This window comes from Pristis pectinata, chromosome 9 (genome assembly GCF_009764475.1).
Source record: "Pristis pectinata isolate sPriPec2 chromosome 9, sPriPec2.1.pri, whole genome shotgun sequence".
NCBI classification, from domain to species: Eukaryota; Metazoa; Chordata; class Chondrichthyes; order Rhinopristiformes; family Pristidae; genus Pristis; species Pristis pectinata.
Genome location: NC_067413.1, coordinates 27,321,702 through 27,337,845, shown reverse-complemented (window position 1 = coordinate 27,337,845; position 16,144 = coordinate 27,321,702). Strand labels below are relative to the sequence as shown.

General features: G+C 42.2%; 1 protein-coding gene across 1 annotated transcript in view; it reads left to right on the top strand.

Moving 5' to 3' along the window:
- Nucleotides 1-1,479: 1,479 nt before the first annotated feature.
- LOC127574216 (unconventional myosin-Id-like) overlaps nt 1,480-16,144 on the top strand; it is an 82,680-nt gene continuing 68,015 nt past the window's right edge. Inside the window, exons 1-4 of the mRNA XM_052023027.1 lie at nt 1,480-1,662; nt 5,175-5,383; nt 12,413-12,506; nt 13,972-14,137. Of these exons, the coding sequence (XP_051878987.1) occupies nt 1,568-1,662; nt 5,175-5,383; nt 12,413-12,506; nt 13,972-14,137 (564 nt within the window). The 5' untranslated portion in view covers nt 1,480-1,567. The remainder of the gene's footprint in view (nt 1,663-5,174; nt 5,384-12,412; nt 12,507-13,971; nt 14,138-16,144) is intronic.

The following is a 16,144-nucleotide window of genomic DNA, read 5'->3' as shown; positions in this document are numbered from 1 at the left end:
GAAGTGCTGTCAACACTCAAAGCCTCAGGCAGGATCTGTGTAACCAGAAAGAGTTAATGTTTCAGATCAAAGACCCTTCGACAGAACTGGAAAGAGTGAAAACAAGTAACTTTTAAATTGCAGGAAGGGAGGGGTAAGACAAATGGGGAAGCTCTGACAGGGTGAGGCAAGGGTTATTGTGATGGTATTCCCTTTGTCCGATCCATTCCTCCTCCACTCTCCCTGCAACTAAAGGCGAACTCCTTTCTCAGTTCTGATGAAGGGTCCCAGACCTGAAATGTTAACTCTGCTTCTCTTTCCACAAATGCTGCCTGACCTGCTAGGTGTTTCCAGCATTTCTTGTTTTCATGTCTACAGAGCACTGCCTGATTCATGTGTGTCTACACATGGTTAACTGGAAGTGTGGCACTTGCTGCATTATCTGTGGCATTAGGTCTGGTTTGAGTGGGTGACTCACATCTGAACTCTTTTACCTCAGCTTTACAGTAGGGTAAGTGCCTTTAGGGGAAAGGTAAGAAACTTAAAAAAAATGTTAGATAGGAAGCTAAGGCGCTAAGGAGGAAGGAAGGGTACAAAAGAGAAAGGGAAAGAAAGGGGATGGAGTGAGGAAGAGAGCAAGGGAGAAAGGGATGGATGGAGGAAGTGAGGACAAGAGATAGGGACTGAAGAAAGGAGGAGAGAAAAAGGGAAAGAATGAAGGAGAAAAAATAAGGAAGGAAACATTTTAAATGAAGTAACTTTACAGACAATTAGTACTTCTGGAAGTACTTTCACTTTTCCATTATAAGCTCATGCAGATGCCAGTTTGCACATTATAAGGCCTCACTAGCAAGTGTGAAATAAGTGACTGGATAATCTGTTTCTGTGAGGGTGGTTGAGAGATGACTTTTGGCCACATCACTGGAAGAATTCCTCTGCTCTCCTTCATAATAGTGATATGAGATCTTATTAGATGTCTGACTGTGAGGGGAGATGGAACTCATCTGGAAGACAGCACCTTCCACTGTGCTCCACTCCCTCAGTGCAGCTTCTCGTACGGAGTCACGCTACCTCAGCACTGTCCCTCCCGTAGTGCAGCACTCCTTCAGCATTGGCCCTTCTGAAGTGCACCGCTGCCTCGGTAATGCCCCGCCCATTGTCAGTACTGCACTGAGGTGCCTGCTTAAATTATGTGCTCAAAACTCACATGTGGCACTGAACTACTAACTGTTTGACTCAGAAGCAAGAATGATAAGAAGGTAACAAAGTAGCTGAAGGGAAAGAAATGTTGAATATTAAACTTTCCCGATGAAAATCCTACATAAACAAAATAAAACCCTTTACTTTAGCATTGCTTTAAGTTCCTGATTCAATAGGTTTTATGCATGTCAAACGACAGTGACTTAAGGTGGTTGAGGGGAAATACGTAACCACATACTGTGACTTTGCGAGGAGCCTCCCAGTTGATCTAAGACTTGGTGCCTTCCGGATGATTATCACACTTACCACTGCATTTAAAGGAAGAAGCCAAGAGCTGAGATCATACCACTTCCTAGGCAGCAGGTTCACACCCTGCTTTTCAAAGAGAATGGCTGAGCAGGAGAGCTTGGAGTATGGCAAAGCTGACTTTGTTTTATTGGACAATCTCACCACTGAGGAATTCCTGGCAAATTTGAAAGTGAGGTGAGTGCCGGTATGGGGAGGAGCCAGTGGGTGAAACAATGGGGAACTTGAAAAGAGATCAATGCTGATTTTCTCTGGATCAAGACTAAGTCAATAAAGAACATGTGAGATGTGTAAGAGAAGCACTGAAATGGTACAGTCAGACTGACCATTATACGTCACATTTTGAGTCAAATCCAAAAGAGAATATGACAAGATATTGCTCAACAGGGCAGGAGATCAAAGACTGTAGGGCAGCTAAAATTATACTTGAGTATCTACTTGGGGAAATTAGTTTAAACGGGGAAATCCAGTGAGCTTATTGATCATTTAAATGTTAACCATGGCACATAGTTACTTTATTGATTCTGAGTCAAAATGCAGTTTCAAACTCTGCTCCAGAAACTTAAGTATGTACTCTCATGACATGGCCTAAGGTGGAATAGTGGTTAAGTTACTGGACTAGCAGAGTTCTTTTCCATTGATCCAGGGGCACAGCATCCCATCATAACAGCTGGGGAATTTAACCCAAGCTGGGGTTTGGTGCAAAGGTTATTGGTAAATGAATGGCACCGTTATTGATGGCACCTTCCATAAATTTGTTTATGTTTGAAAAACTTTAAAACTTTATTTACACAGCATGGTACCAGGCCCTTCCAGCCCAGCAAGTCCGTGCCGCCCATTGTAAACCTACCCAGAGCACCTGGAGGAATCCCACACCGACATGGGGAGAATGTATAAACTCCTTACAGACAGCAACATGAGAGTAGATTGATAGGGTGGTAATTGGCCAGATTGCTATGTCTGTTTTTTTGTGGACAAAATACACCTGGGCAAATTTCCACATTGGCAGGTAGACCCCAGTGTTGTAACTGTACTGAAACATCTTGCCCAGAGACATGGCTAGTTCTTGTACACAGGTCTTCAGTACCACAGCAAGGATGTTGTATGCTCCCATTGTAATTGCTTTACCTTGCGCTCTCAGCTGTTTTTTGATATAGACTCATAGTGTGATAGAGTAATACAGCAGGGAAACAGGCTCTTTAGCCCAACTTGTCCATGGCAACCAAGATGCCCATCTAAGCTAGTCCCATTTGCCTGCATTTGGCCCATATCCTTCTAAACCTTTGCTATCCACGGACCTGTCCAACTGTCCTTCAAATATTATAATTGTACCTGCCTCAACCACTTCCTCTGGCAGCTCGTTCCATATGTGCACCACACTCTGAAGAAGTTGCCCCTCAGGTCCCTTTTAAATCTTGCCCCTCTCACCTTAAACCTTGCTCTGTAGCTTTTGATTCTCTTTCTCTGGGAAAAAGACTGTGTGCATTCACCCTATCTATGTCCCTCAAGATGTTATACACCTCTGTAAGACACCCCTAAGTTTCCTATGCTCCAATAAATAAAGTTCGAGCCTCTCAACCTCTCCCTCTAACTCAGGCTCTCAAGTTCGAGTAACATTCTTGCAAATCTCCTTTGCACTCTTTTCAGCTTAATGAAGTATTTCCTAAAACAGGGTTACAAAAATGTACACTATTCTCCAGGTGCGTCCTCGCCAATATCTTGTACATCTGCAACATAATTTCCCAACTCCTATACACAATGCCCTGACTGATGAAGGCAAGCATGCCAAATGCCTTCTTCACCACCCTGTCTACCTGTGATGCCACTTTTAGGGAACTATGTAGTTGTACTTGGTTCCTCTGTTCTACAACACTCCCCAGGGCCCAACCATTCACTGTGAAAGTCCTACTCTGGTTTGACTTCCCAAAATGCAACACATTACACCTTCCTGGATTGAATGCCATTTGCCATTACCTAGCTGATTAAGACCCCCTGTAATTTTTGATAACCTACTTCACTATCTATGAGACCACCTATTTGACTGTCATCTGTAAACTTACTAACCATGCCTTGTACATTTTCATCCAAACCATCTATATAAGTATCATATGGAGTGAAATGAATTCTTTGAAAACTAGGTTCTATCATGGTGCAGATCTCAGGAGTACATCAAAATGGGTGATCTGCTTGGCATTTTTGGTTGAACATGTTGAGAATGCTTCAGCGTAGTCTTTAGGATTCATGTGCTGCACCCTTCCATTGCTGCTGTTGGGAATGTTCTTGGAGCCTTACCCTCCTATTATTGTTTAATTATCCACCAATATTCAAGACAGGATTGCAAAAGGCTGGTCTGCTGTAGTATTGCTCAGGTCTATTGTTTTTGCTATTTTGTATGCTACTTTGTAATCAGATGTTGCAGCTTTGTCGGGCTGCTGCCTTACTTTTATGCATGCCCACTGCTCTCCTCCATAGTTTCATCTCAAAGAAAACCAATGAGTTCTTCCAAAGCAAATGTATCATTTTTTAAATAAAAGGACTGAATATGCACACTGTAGTGCAAATGTGATCTCATGAAAACCCTGTAGAATTGCATCAAGGACTTCTTCCTCTTGCAATCCCTGGCATTGCAACCCAAGTCAATAAAAGACAACACACTAACTGCCTTCCTAAGTGTCTTCTTGTTAACCTGCCCTGTTTCATGAGCAAGAACACCCAAATCTCTCCAAACACAAACATTTACTGGCTTCTCACAATTTGAAAAATATTTTGTTTTTCTCTTTTTTTTCCACTAAAGTGAATTACCTCACATTTCCCCACATCAAACTCCATTAAACACCTTTTTGTCCAGTTACTTAACCAGTCTGTATTCTTTAGCAGAATACTTGCATTCTCCTCACAGCTTGGATTCCACTGAACATTATATTGTCAGCAAAGCTGGATACATTACACCTAGTACATTCATCAAAGCCATTAATATAGACAGTAAAAGACAATGGGCCTCAGCACTTGTCCCTGAAGCACTCCACCAGTAGGAGCCTGCTACCATGAAAATGACCAGTTTATTTCCAACTCTGATTTGTGTCTTGTCATCAGTCATTTATCCATTCTAGGATACTGACCCCAACCCAGTGGCACATTAAGAGCTGGAGAGAATTTTAATTTTCAGCCTGCAAAGGTGATACCTAAGAACTGATCGTGTAGAGGGTTAGATGGCTGAGACAAGATTAATATGGAATGTTCCTCCAAATTAAATGGTGCAAGATGGTCAAGAGTTCAAATTAGTAAAAGATGGCTTCAGCACATATGAACTCGCTCGTCAGGGAGAGGACAGTCAGTGCTGGGAATGGACTTTTGAAAGGGTGGTGAAAATTAAGCCATGAAGTCATTTGACTAACAGATAGATGGAGGGAGAGAATGAAGGGTTGACGGGTCTATTAAAGTAGGCCAAACAGCTTTCCATCTTAACAAGTATCCTTGACCCTGTGATCTACGAAGGTGGAGACAAGATAAATTATGATGTAATGTTTATGTAATGATAAGCTCGAACCTTAAATGCATGTGGTTTACAAGGTTTTATTATTTTTTTACATCCTAAGCAGCTTATATTGGTGGGCAAACCTTTAAAGGAGAATTTGTTGCCACAAAGATCATTAAGGATCAAGTTACTTTATTGTTTTCCTCTCCCATAGGTTTGATAAGAATAGAATCTACACCTACATCGGAGAGGTGGTTGTCTCAGTAAATCCATATCAGCAGATTGATTTATATGGGAGAGACGTGATTGAGCACTACAAAGGAAGGGAGCTATATGAAAGACCACCACACTTGTACGCCATTGCAGATGCAGCTTACAAAGCGATGAAGAGGAGATCAAAGGACACTTGCATTGTAATATCAGGTGAGAACCAAGAATGTGGTAATATCACGTTATATCCAAGGACATCCACATTATACCATCAGTTACAGGGAAGAGCAGGTGTGATAAGTGTGATATAGCATGGAAGCGAAGTAATTTGGGCCAAAGTTATTGTTAATGGGATAGTTTATTTGAATACAGGAAGTGAGAGACGTAAGACCAGGGAGGTTTTAAAATAGATTTCCAGAGTATATTATTTATAAGATATTCACATTTATTTGGAAGTGCCCTCAGTGGCAATTCAGTAGTTGAGAAAAATTGGGTAACACTCCTGACATAAGTATTAAAATCATTGATGTATTTGTACCAATAACATGAATTATTCGTCCCTTGATGTGATTTATGAAGTTACAAAGTAACATTCACTACTACATCACTCAGTTTATCAATGTCAACCACTGGGTATTCAAGACAAAGCATAGAGGGGTTGGGAGGGGGAGAGATTTTGGGGATGGACAGGAGGGTAAAGCAAAATTTAAACTCTGTGGCAACAAAAACAGGACCAGGCCATTGACTTCCCCAGCTTGTTCTGTTACAATGCAGGTGATCTGTACCTTAACCCACCCATTCATTAGTTTTGTCTTGCTTCTTGTAGTCAGGAGATACCTGCACATTTTTCCACATTGTCCTCGGAGTGCCAATAGGTCCAGCTGTTCTGAAACAGCTTGGCCAAAGGCACAGCTACATCTGGCACACATCTTCAGCCTTTCAGCCAGAATATTGTCTGGTCCCTTTGCCCCTGCTGCTTCTGGTGGTCTCATTCAATTCTAGATGCCATTTTATTTGAATCAAACTGCTGAAAGCTGACTTCCATCCTGCTGCAGTGGGTCGATCATCTACTCAGCAATCCTGGCTGAAGGTGGCTGCAAGTCCTTTAGTACAACCATTTGCACTCAAGTGCTGTGCTCTACCATCCTCAGAGATAGTACGATTCATGGAGGGTTTTGATCTGCTCCATTGGTCGTGAGGTAATTTAATTGTCCATAGCATGATGACTCTGTGGCTTGGTATGCATGTTCTGTGCTGTGATTTCATCAGTTTGGCAGCCTGTCTCTGAATATGTCTGGTGATGCTCCAGCTGGCATGTTCTTCCACACTCTTCATTGAGCCTGGTTTGCACCCCTGGTGCGATGCTGGTGGTGGAGCTGGGGATATGCCAGGCCATGCAGTTACAAATGTAGCTCAGTTGTTGCTGATGGCCCACAATGCTTTTTGGATGCCCAGTTTTGAGCTGCCAGATCTGTTCTGAGCACCATGGTAATGCACACAACAAGATAAAGGGTGTCTGCAGTGTTAGGATGAGGGTTTATAATGAAAACAGGAGCAGAAGTTGCCCATTTGATCCTTTTGTTCAGCTCCACCATTCAACACAATCATGGTTGATTTTCATTTCAGAGCCCTGCTCCTGCCTTCTCCCATATCCCCTAATCCCTTTAGCACTAAGAAATATATCCACCTCCTTCTTGAATATCTTCAATGACTTGGCCTCCACAACCTTTTGTGGTCGAGAATTCCACAGATTCACCAATTTTTGAGTGAAGAAATTTCTCCTGAACTCAGAACTAAATGGTATACCCTATATCTCTTGAAGGCTGTGATCCCTGATTCTGGAATCTCCAGACATCAGGAATGTCTGCATTTAGTCTGTCTAGTCCTGTTAGAATTTGATGGATTTCTTTGTGATTCCCTCTCATTCTTCAATACTTGAGTGAATGCAGACCTAATCAACCCCTATTTCAGTCCTGCTAACCCAGGAATGAGTCTAGTAAGCCTTTGTACTCCCACTTTTCTCAGGTTAGACCAAATGCACTCAAAACTTTCTCACCAAGACCCTATTGACGTGGAGTAGGAAATCCTTGCTCCTGCATTCAAATCCTTTTGCAATGAAGGCCAGCATGCTACTTGCCTTCTTAACTGCGTTGCTGGACCAGAATGCTTACTTTCAGTGCCTGGTGTACAAGGACATCCATTGCATCTTCCATTTTCCTGATTTAACACCATTCAGATAATCGCTTGCTGGTTTTAGAACCAAATCGGATAACCTCACACTTGTCCACATTAAAATGTATTTTCAATACATTCCCCCAACTTACTTAAATCCCATTGGAGTCCCTTTGCATTCTCCTTAGAGCTCATATTCCCACCAACCTATCCCAGATTTGTGTCATTTGCAACCTTAAGTTAAATTTAGTTCCCTCATCCAAATTTTTGATATATATTGTGAGTGGCTGGGCCCAAGCACTGATCCCTGTGGCACCCACCAGTCCCTACCTGCCACCTGAAAAAAGATCTACTCTCTATTTCTGTTTTGTGTACACAAGGCTCATGCAGTGGGCATTACTACCAATATTGTCATGGACAGATTGTTCTGTAAGAGGTAGAATGGTGAGGATGAGATCAGGAAGTTTTCACCTTCACATTAGTTCCTCACCATGTGGCATATACCCAACCTGATAGAAATGTCCTTCAGGACTCAACTAGTTCATTCAGCAGGGATACAATAAGCCACTGACAATGAGCAATGTAAACCTCCTCCTGGACTACATTCTATACCCTTGCTGCTCCCTAGGCTTTTGCTAAGTGTTGTTTAACGTGGAGGAGTATTGTTCATCAGCTGAGGGAAAGTGGTAAGTGGTAATGAAGAGAAGGTTTCCTTGCATATGTTTGATATGGTTCTGTGAGATTTTATGAGGTCTTTGGTTGAGGACTCCCATGGCCACTTCTTCCCGATTGCAGGCCACAATACCACTACCATCATTATCCCTGGGAATATCCTATCTCAGGAAATATTGTGCTGCTGGAAGAGGATATGCCCACACATAATGATGGAAAAATCTGGGATGTTGGCATCTTTTGCTTGACTAATATGTGGGACAACTCTCCCAATTCAGGCACAATCGCTGGATATATATGAGGAGGATTTTACAGGGTCAGCTGGGCTAAGCCTAGCTTTGCAGTATCCCTGTTGATGTAGGATGGTTCACTTGGTTTTATCATTATGTTTTAACATAGTGATTTTATGCAACTGTGATGCTGATGGCTGATTTCGGAGGGCTGTTAAATGGAAGTTATTTTGGTCTGGGTATAGTTCAACCAGGTAAGGGTGAAAGACGTCCTTCACAAAAGGACAGTAAAGTCAAATTGGCTTTTACAACAATCCCAGTGGGTACTAACTTTTAATTCCAGAGTATATAATTAATGGAAATTCACCAGCTACTACAATAACTCATGTCAAACTCATGTCTTCAACCCCTTGGGTAGTCTACAAGTCAATGGTATGAACACTGAATTTTCCAATTTCAGACAACCGTTACCTCCTGTGTTCCCCCCACCCCTCCTGATCCACCTCTGGTCCTCCCAGCTTTGTTGCCATTTCTATACCTTCCTCCAGCCCACATTACCCAATTTAATCCTCTCCCCCTCCTAGTTCCATCCATTTATCACCCTTACATTTTACCCACCGGATTCTCCCCCTCCACCAATCTAGTTCCATCTGCCTATCTCTCCCCTAATAGTTCCCATTATCACCTTCCTTACTGAGTAGATTCCTGCACTTGTAGGCTTGGTGTTCCTGCTTATCACTGTCCTAGCCACCTCCACCTTCACCTCCCCCCCCCCCCACACCAATCTGGCTGCATCTGCCTTTTTTCTGCCTCCAACTATCATCCACCTACCTCTGTCACCCAACTCCACCTCAACCTCTCCCCTATCTGGCTCCATTTTCCCATCATCGTTCACCCCTCCTCAACCCACCAATAACCTACTGCCCACTGTCTCACTACTCCCCCTCTCCTCTTTATTCTGGTGATCTTCCCTCTCAGTCCTGATGCAGTGTCTTGACCTGAAAGATCAGCAATTCCTTTCCCCCCACAGATACTGCTCGACCTATTGAGTTCCTCCAGCCAATTGTTTGTGGCTCTAGATTCCAGCATCTGCAGTCTCTTGCATCTTCATGCCTTCAACTCTTCAGTTCAGACTCAGATTACACTCAACCTTTGATACTTAAAGGAATATTAGCCAAGTGTATACAACCTGGCCTCACAAAGCTTTAACCAATACAGGGATTAACCTGGATTAACCTTTAACCTGGATCTGTGCAAAACCCCCTCAAGACCAAAAAGTACAGTGCAGTGCCCAAAACTGAATACAATACTTTTGCTGAGAGGTCTTGACTGAGTGGATGTAGGAAGAATGTTTCTTCTTGTGGTAAAATCTAGAAGCAGGGGTCATTATTTAAAAACAGGTGGTCACTCATTTAAGACAGAGATGACATGAATTGATAGGGTAGACAATAAGAATCTTTTTCCCAGGGTAGAAATGTCAAGTACTAGAGGACATGCATTAAAGGTGAGAGGGGAAAATGCTTAAAGGAGATTTGCTGGGCAAGTTTCTTACACAGAGAGTGGTAGGTGCTTGGAACGGGCTGCCAAGGGTAGTGGTGGAAGCAGATACGATAGTGGCATTTAAGAAGTTAGACACATGAATATGCAGAAAATGGAGGGAAATGGATCATGTACAGGCAGAAGAGATCTGGTTTAATTCGGCATCGTGTTTGGCGCAGATATTCTGGGCTGATGGCCCTACTCCTGTGCTCAACTGCTCTATGTTCTCACTGATTCAGCATAAATCCATTGGCATTTACACATGCAGAGTAGTCTATATGCATGGATATAGTGTTCTCTAAGTATGGACATATGGTGATTCAATTAGTAGGAAAGACATGATGTGCTGACTTTGTAAAATTGCACAACTGACTGGAATATAGTTGATAGAGGGAACTTGAAAGCTCAATATTAAGTGCATTTGCCTTGTATATAAACACTGTCTCTTTTGATGTATATGTATTGTACTGTAATGCATTAGTGAATACATTGCATTGATTAAAAACGAGAGCCCAATGTATCCATATGCAGGATATATTGCCGTTAGGACACTGGGGAAATCATCAGATTTTAACTATCGGGTGTGACAACCACAAAAAAATGTCAGCTGTGTGACAAATAGGGTAACAGAGAATGAATGCCCCAACCTGCTAACATTTCAATGCAAGAAAAGCCTGGGAGGATGGATGGACAAGATGAGGATCTAATGCATTGTGAAGAATTGGGAGAGGGTATAAAGGGCTGTAGAGGACTAAACATTCTTTAAAGCATTTGGATCTGCTTATCCTGCACCTACAGGGAGGGTTGTTTTAAACTTGTTTCCCTTGAGAGCCTCATCCATGACAAAATAACACTGGAGAATTGGCAGCATTGAAGTGAAGAATAGAGATATTCCATTTAAATGCTCCTTATTCTGGTAAAATTCTTCTGATGGTATTATCAAACTTGTAAAAATAGCCCAAAGCATCTTTTCCTCCTAAATCCATGACCTCCATCACTAAAAAGGTAAGAGTACAGAACACGTGAGAAAACCATTTTCTTCACATTCCTCTATGAGTTACACAATATTATGATATACATTGTCATTCATTCACTGTCACTGGGTAAAATTCCTTGTATTCCTTACCTCAAATTATGGGAGCAGCTTCACCACACTCATTAAATGTTCACAGAGAACCACCATCATCCTCATAGGGGAATTCAGGATGCTTAACATATACCTGCTGCCTCGGGAAAGCAGCCAACATACTCAAGGACCTCTCCCAGCCCAGTCATTCTCTCTTCTCCCCTCTCTTGTCAGGCAGAAGTACAAAAGCTTAAGAGCACTTGCCACCAGACTGAGGGACAGCTTCTATCCCACTCTTATCAGACTCTTGAATGGACCTCTCTTGTGCAACTGATCTCCCAATCTACCTCGTCGTGGCCCTTGCACTGTATCTGTCTACCTGCACTGCACTTTCTCCGTAACTGTAACACTACATTCTGCATTCTGTTTTTCTTTATACTACCTCAAAGTATTTATGTATGGCATGCAAACAAATGTTTTTCACTGTATCTTGGTATCTCTGTACATGTGACAATAATAAATCAATACCAATGCCAACAACAATACCAGCAATTGTAGAAAATTTATTTTAAAATAATACATCTTGCATTTTCCTCAGATGGTCTGTATCAACAAAGGAAATCTGTTGTCTTCAGACACTCTGACTAATCTGTGACTCTACTCCCACATTAGTCTATGACTCTTAAATGCCTTCTGACATGAAGAAACAAATGACTTTCCAGAAGAAAGTAAGTGTCAGCTTTGACTCCACCTGCACAATTCAAGAATGAATGAAAAAAAAAACATGGCTGTCCCAGGCACAATTCCTTTAATACCGTGGACTGTTACAAGATCTTTTTCGTACACATGAGAGGGCAGGCGGAGCCTCACTAAACACTATGCAGAAATGTTGGGCTGGATTTTGAGCATTAAATATAATATGTGGCTTCATGAACCCACGACCATCTGACTCAAAAGTGAGAATGTTATTGACTGGAGTAAGGTTGACACAAGCCTGGATTGACAGGTCTTTATATTGGTATTGGTATTGATTTATTATTGTCACTTGTACCGAGGTATAGTGAAAAACTTGTCTTGCATACCGATCGTACAGATCAATTCATTGCACAGTGCATTGAGATAGTACAGGGTAAAAACAATAACAGAATACAGAGTAAAGTGTCACAGCTACAGGGACAGTAAGGTGCAAGGTCTTCTATGTGGACAGGTCCATCCTAGCCTCACTGGTTGTTTCCATCGGGGTCTGGGAGTTGGGTCTGTTTCACAGTCGTTCCTGGAGGTCAGAAGATTGCCAGCCCTGTAAGAAGATTTTAAAGAACATTATTAGTAATAGTTAGTGACCTAGAATTTAGATTTAAAAGTGTAGAACGATTATAGTAAAAGAAATGAGTGGATCTGCAGAGAGCAGATTGCAACGAGTTGGCACGCTCCGGTGCCATCTTGCATCTTGCAATGTCCTGACATCTGACTTCCATTGTGTTGCTTATTTCAAGAAAACTAAAACTAACTGGATATGCTGCAGATTCTGGATTGATCAGGATGTTTCCTTGTTCCTGTTTTCAGGTGAGAGTGGTGCTGGCAAGACAGAGGCAAGTAAATACATAATGCAGTACATTGCTGCCATCACCAACCCCAGTCAGAGAGTGGAAGTTGAGAGGTAAGAGTGAGTCCACATACCCTGTTGCTATGCCAACTTTATTTGGTCACTTCATTATAGGAAAGATGTGAGAGAGAGAGTCCAGAAAAGATTTATGAGAATGGTTCTGGGAATGAAGGACTGCCATTACAAGGCTGGAGTTGAGAATCTGGAACTGTTTTCTTTTGAGAAGAGATGGCAGAGGGATATTTGATATGTAAAAAAAAATGAGACCAAGTGGATTGTGGGAGGCTATTCCCTTTGGTGGAGGGGTTGTGGACCAGATGTCACGGTAAAAAATAAAAGGGAAGAGGAATAAGATTAACGTTAGGAAAACTATTTTACGCTGCATGTTGTTGGAATCTGAAATGCACTCTCTGCAGATGGGGACAGGTTCCACTGTGCCTTCAAAAAGGAATTGGATAAATATACAGCGAAGAAAAATTTGCAAGGTTACGGAGAAGGGACCTAAAGGGAGCAGCTAGTGAGCTTCTCTGGTAAATGTGACAATAATCAGCAAAAATATTGAACATATAGGGCAATCAAATATCTAATGTCAGAACATGATGAGACTAAATTTGACAGTAACAACATGGAGAAGTTTAGGGAGAAGCTTCCAGAATTTAGAGTCAAGACTGGGAAAACAGGACAGTGAACAAGGGACACAGGCCTGGAAATTCAACAGTGTACTGCAACACGATTGAATATTCACTGTAGGAGTACCAAGTTCGGATGTTTGTTCCAATCCTCCAATCACCTGCTCCACACACACACTGGGAGGTTGCCAGGCAATTTCAGTCATGTCAAATGGTGTGCAGAACAAGCCTTGGTGCCACTTATGTAGAATTGTTCTGTCTTCAACCTGAAAAGAGAGTATCAAAGCAAACATTGCATGACACTTGATTCCATACTGCATCCCCAGTGGCCTGTGTGAATATGTGTGTCATTCACATGTAATAGATAGATCTAATTTCTGGAAGTGACATCTGATACACAAAGTATTTGGTAATGCTTTTGTTTTCTTTAAGATTATATTGTGGAACACACATAAATATTGTGCAATGCCACAGAATTCCTAGTACAATTCTTTGGCTGAACTGTAGATTCCCACTACTTAACATTTTTGTTTTCTTTAATTCTGTCAGATTTTGTCTGCTAACATTCCTCCGAAGGTCTTTGAGATTTTACACAATGTTAAAGTTACTATTTAAATACATGATTGTTGGGAGAGTAATGGGGTTGTCCTCCATTATATTTTCACCCAGATAGAGAGTATGAATAAAATTAATTGATGGGTAAAGACTCAATGAACTAAGAAGCTTCCCACTGCAGAGAACATTTTCTTTAAGGGAAATGAATATTTAGAACTTCATTCTCAGTTTCTGAGGTTGATACTACCACTGTGCTATTTGCAGTTTCAAAGCAGAACATTTTAATCTGACCATGTACTCGGTTTATTTCATTGCCTGTCCCTGAACATTTCAAGTGTGAAAAACATATTGCTAAAATCAAACTGCATCCTTGAAGCTTTTGGGAATGCAAAGACAAATCGGAATGATAACTCCAGCCGCTTTGGGAAGTACATGGACATCAACTTTGACTTCAAAGGAGACCCCACTGGTGGACATATAAACAACTATTTGCTTGAGAAGGTAAGACAATGCCTTTAGTCTCCTTAAGGTTACAGACACTGAATTTGTCCTTGTACTCTCTACGTGGTACATACAGTATCTATTTAATGTCTCTCTTTAATTCTCCTTAAAGACAGTTTGACAGTTCTTTACTTCTTCCTCAAAATCTTATTCATTCTATCAGTGGTTCTCACTCATTCTCTACCCTTTTCTATCTATGGGTTTGTCCCCTGTTTCTCTGCATCTCTCTAAGTCTCTCATAAGATCACTTCACTTACCATCTATCCCAATCACCACCTGTCTCTTTCTCTGATCTCCACACTGTCTGATTCTCTTTCCCTCTCTCCTTGTCTTGCTACTGCTTTTCTCTTTCTCATTGTGATTTATAAATCTCAGTCCTCCCCTAATTATCAGTGTCACCCTTAACCTCAGCGCGCAAGCTCTTCCCATCTTCTCTCAGAGCCCCATACCCCCCGCCCCTCTCCAAGCCTTACGCTCTGCATCTTCTCCTTTGGAGCCTGCTGCTTGGCACCTCCTTCCTTCCCTGCTACAGGCACCTCCCCTCTGACCCTTGACTTACATCCCCACCCTCTGCCTCCTTCCCATTATCCCCAAACCCTCCTTCACTCTGAGGGTGAACAGGATGGTCAGGAGAAGGCAGTGGTTGAAAACATCTGTGACTGAGTTCCCCTGTGTGTGTTTGTGTATAAGCAAATATATGCTCACAGGCATCCATGTGCAGGTTCCATTAGGTATCGAGCCATACAGCTGTAGAGTCAGACAGCGAGCATACAGGCCTTTTGGCCTGTCATATCCATGTTGACTGTCAAGTACCTATCTATAGTTGTTCCATTTACCACCACTTTGTTTGTAGACTTCTATGCCTTGGTGGTTCAAATGCTCATTTAGATACCTCTTAAATGTTGAGAGAGTCACCGTTTCTGCCACCCACTCAGGCGCTGCACTTGAGTACAAGAATTAGGACGTCATATTACATCTGTACGAGACGTTGGTGAGACCGTTTCTGGAGTATTGTGTGCAGTTCTGGCTGCTGAGCTATAGGAAGAATGTCATTAAGCTGGAAAGGGTGCAGTAAAGATTCACAAGGATGTTAACAGGACTGGAGGGCTTAGGGTATGAGGAGAGATTGGATAGGCTGGGGCTGTTTTCCCTGGGGTATAGGAAGCTGAGGGGTGACCTTACAGAGGTATATAAGATCATGAGGGGCATAGATAAGGTGAATGGTCACAGTCTAAAACTAGAGGGTACAGATTTAAGGTGAAAGACTTAAAGGGGACTTGAGGAACACATTTTTCACAGAGAGTGGAGGGTATATGGAACAGGCTACCAGAGGAGCTGGTAGAAGTAGTGCAATTACAGCATTTAAAGGACATTTGGCCAGGGTTATAAATATTTAAGGTTTAGAGGGATATGGGTCGAATGCAGGAAAATGGGACTAATTCAGGAAGGAGTCTTTGTTGGCACAGATGTGTTGGGCTGAAGGGCCTGTTTCCATGCTGCATAACTCTATGACTCTATGAGATTCTAACCATCCTCTAGTGAAAAATGTCTTCCTTATACCCCCTCTAAACGTTTTACCCATTATCCTAAACCTATGTCCTCTAGTTTTGGACACCTCTGCAATGGGGAAATATTTCCTATGACCCGTCCTGTCTGCGCCTCTCATAGTTTTGCATATCAGGTCCCATCTCAGCCTCCTCTGCTGCAAGGAAAACAAACCCAGCCCATCCTCTTTCTCCTGATAACTGGAAAGTTCTGCCCCAGGCAACAACATTCTTGTGAGTCTCCTCTGCACCCTCTCCAGTGCAATCATGTAATCATACCTTTTCAATAATCTGACAATCAATGTGTTTGTATGTGTGTGAGAAAGTGTGTGTGTTGGTGTGTGTGCATGTGTGTCTAGTGTGTGTGTGTGTGTGAGTGTGTGTGTGTCTGTGTGTTGGTGTGTGTGCATGTGTGTCTAATGTGTGTGTGAGTGTGAGCATGTGAGTGTGTGTGTATATGAGT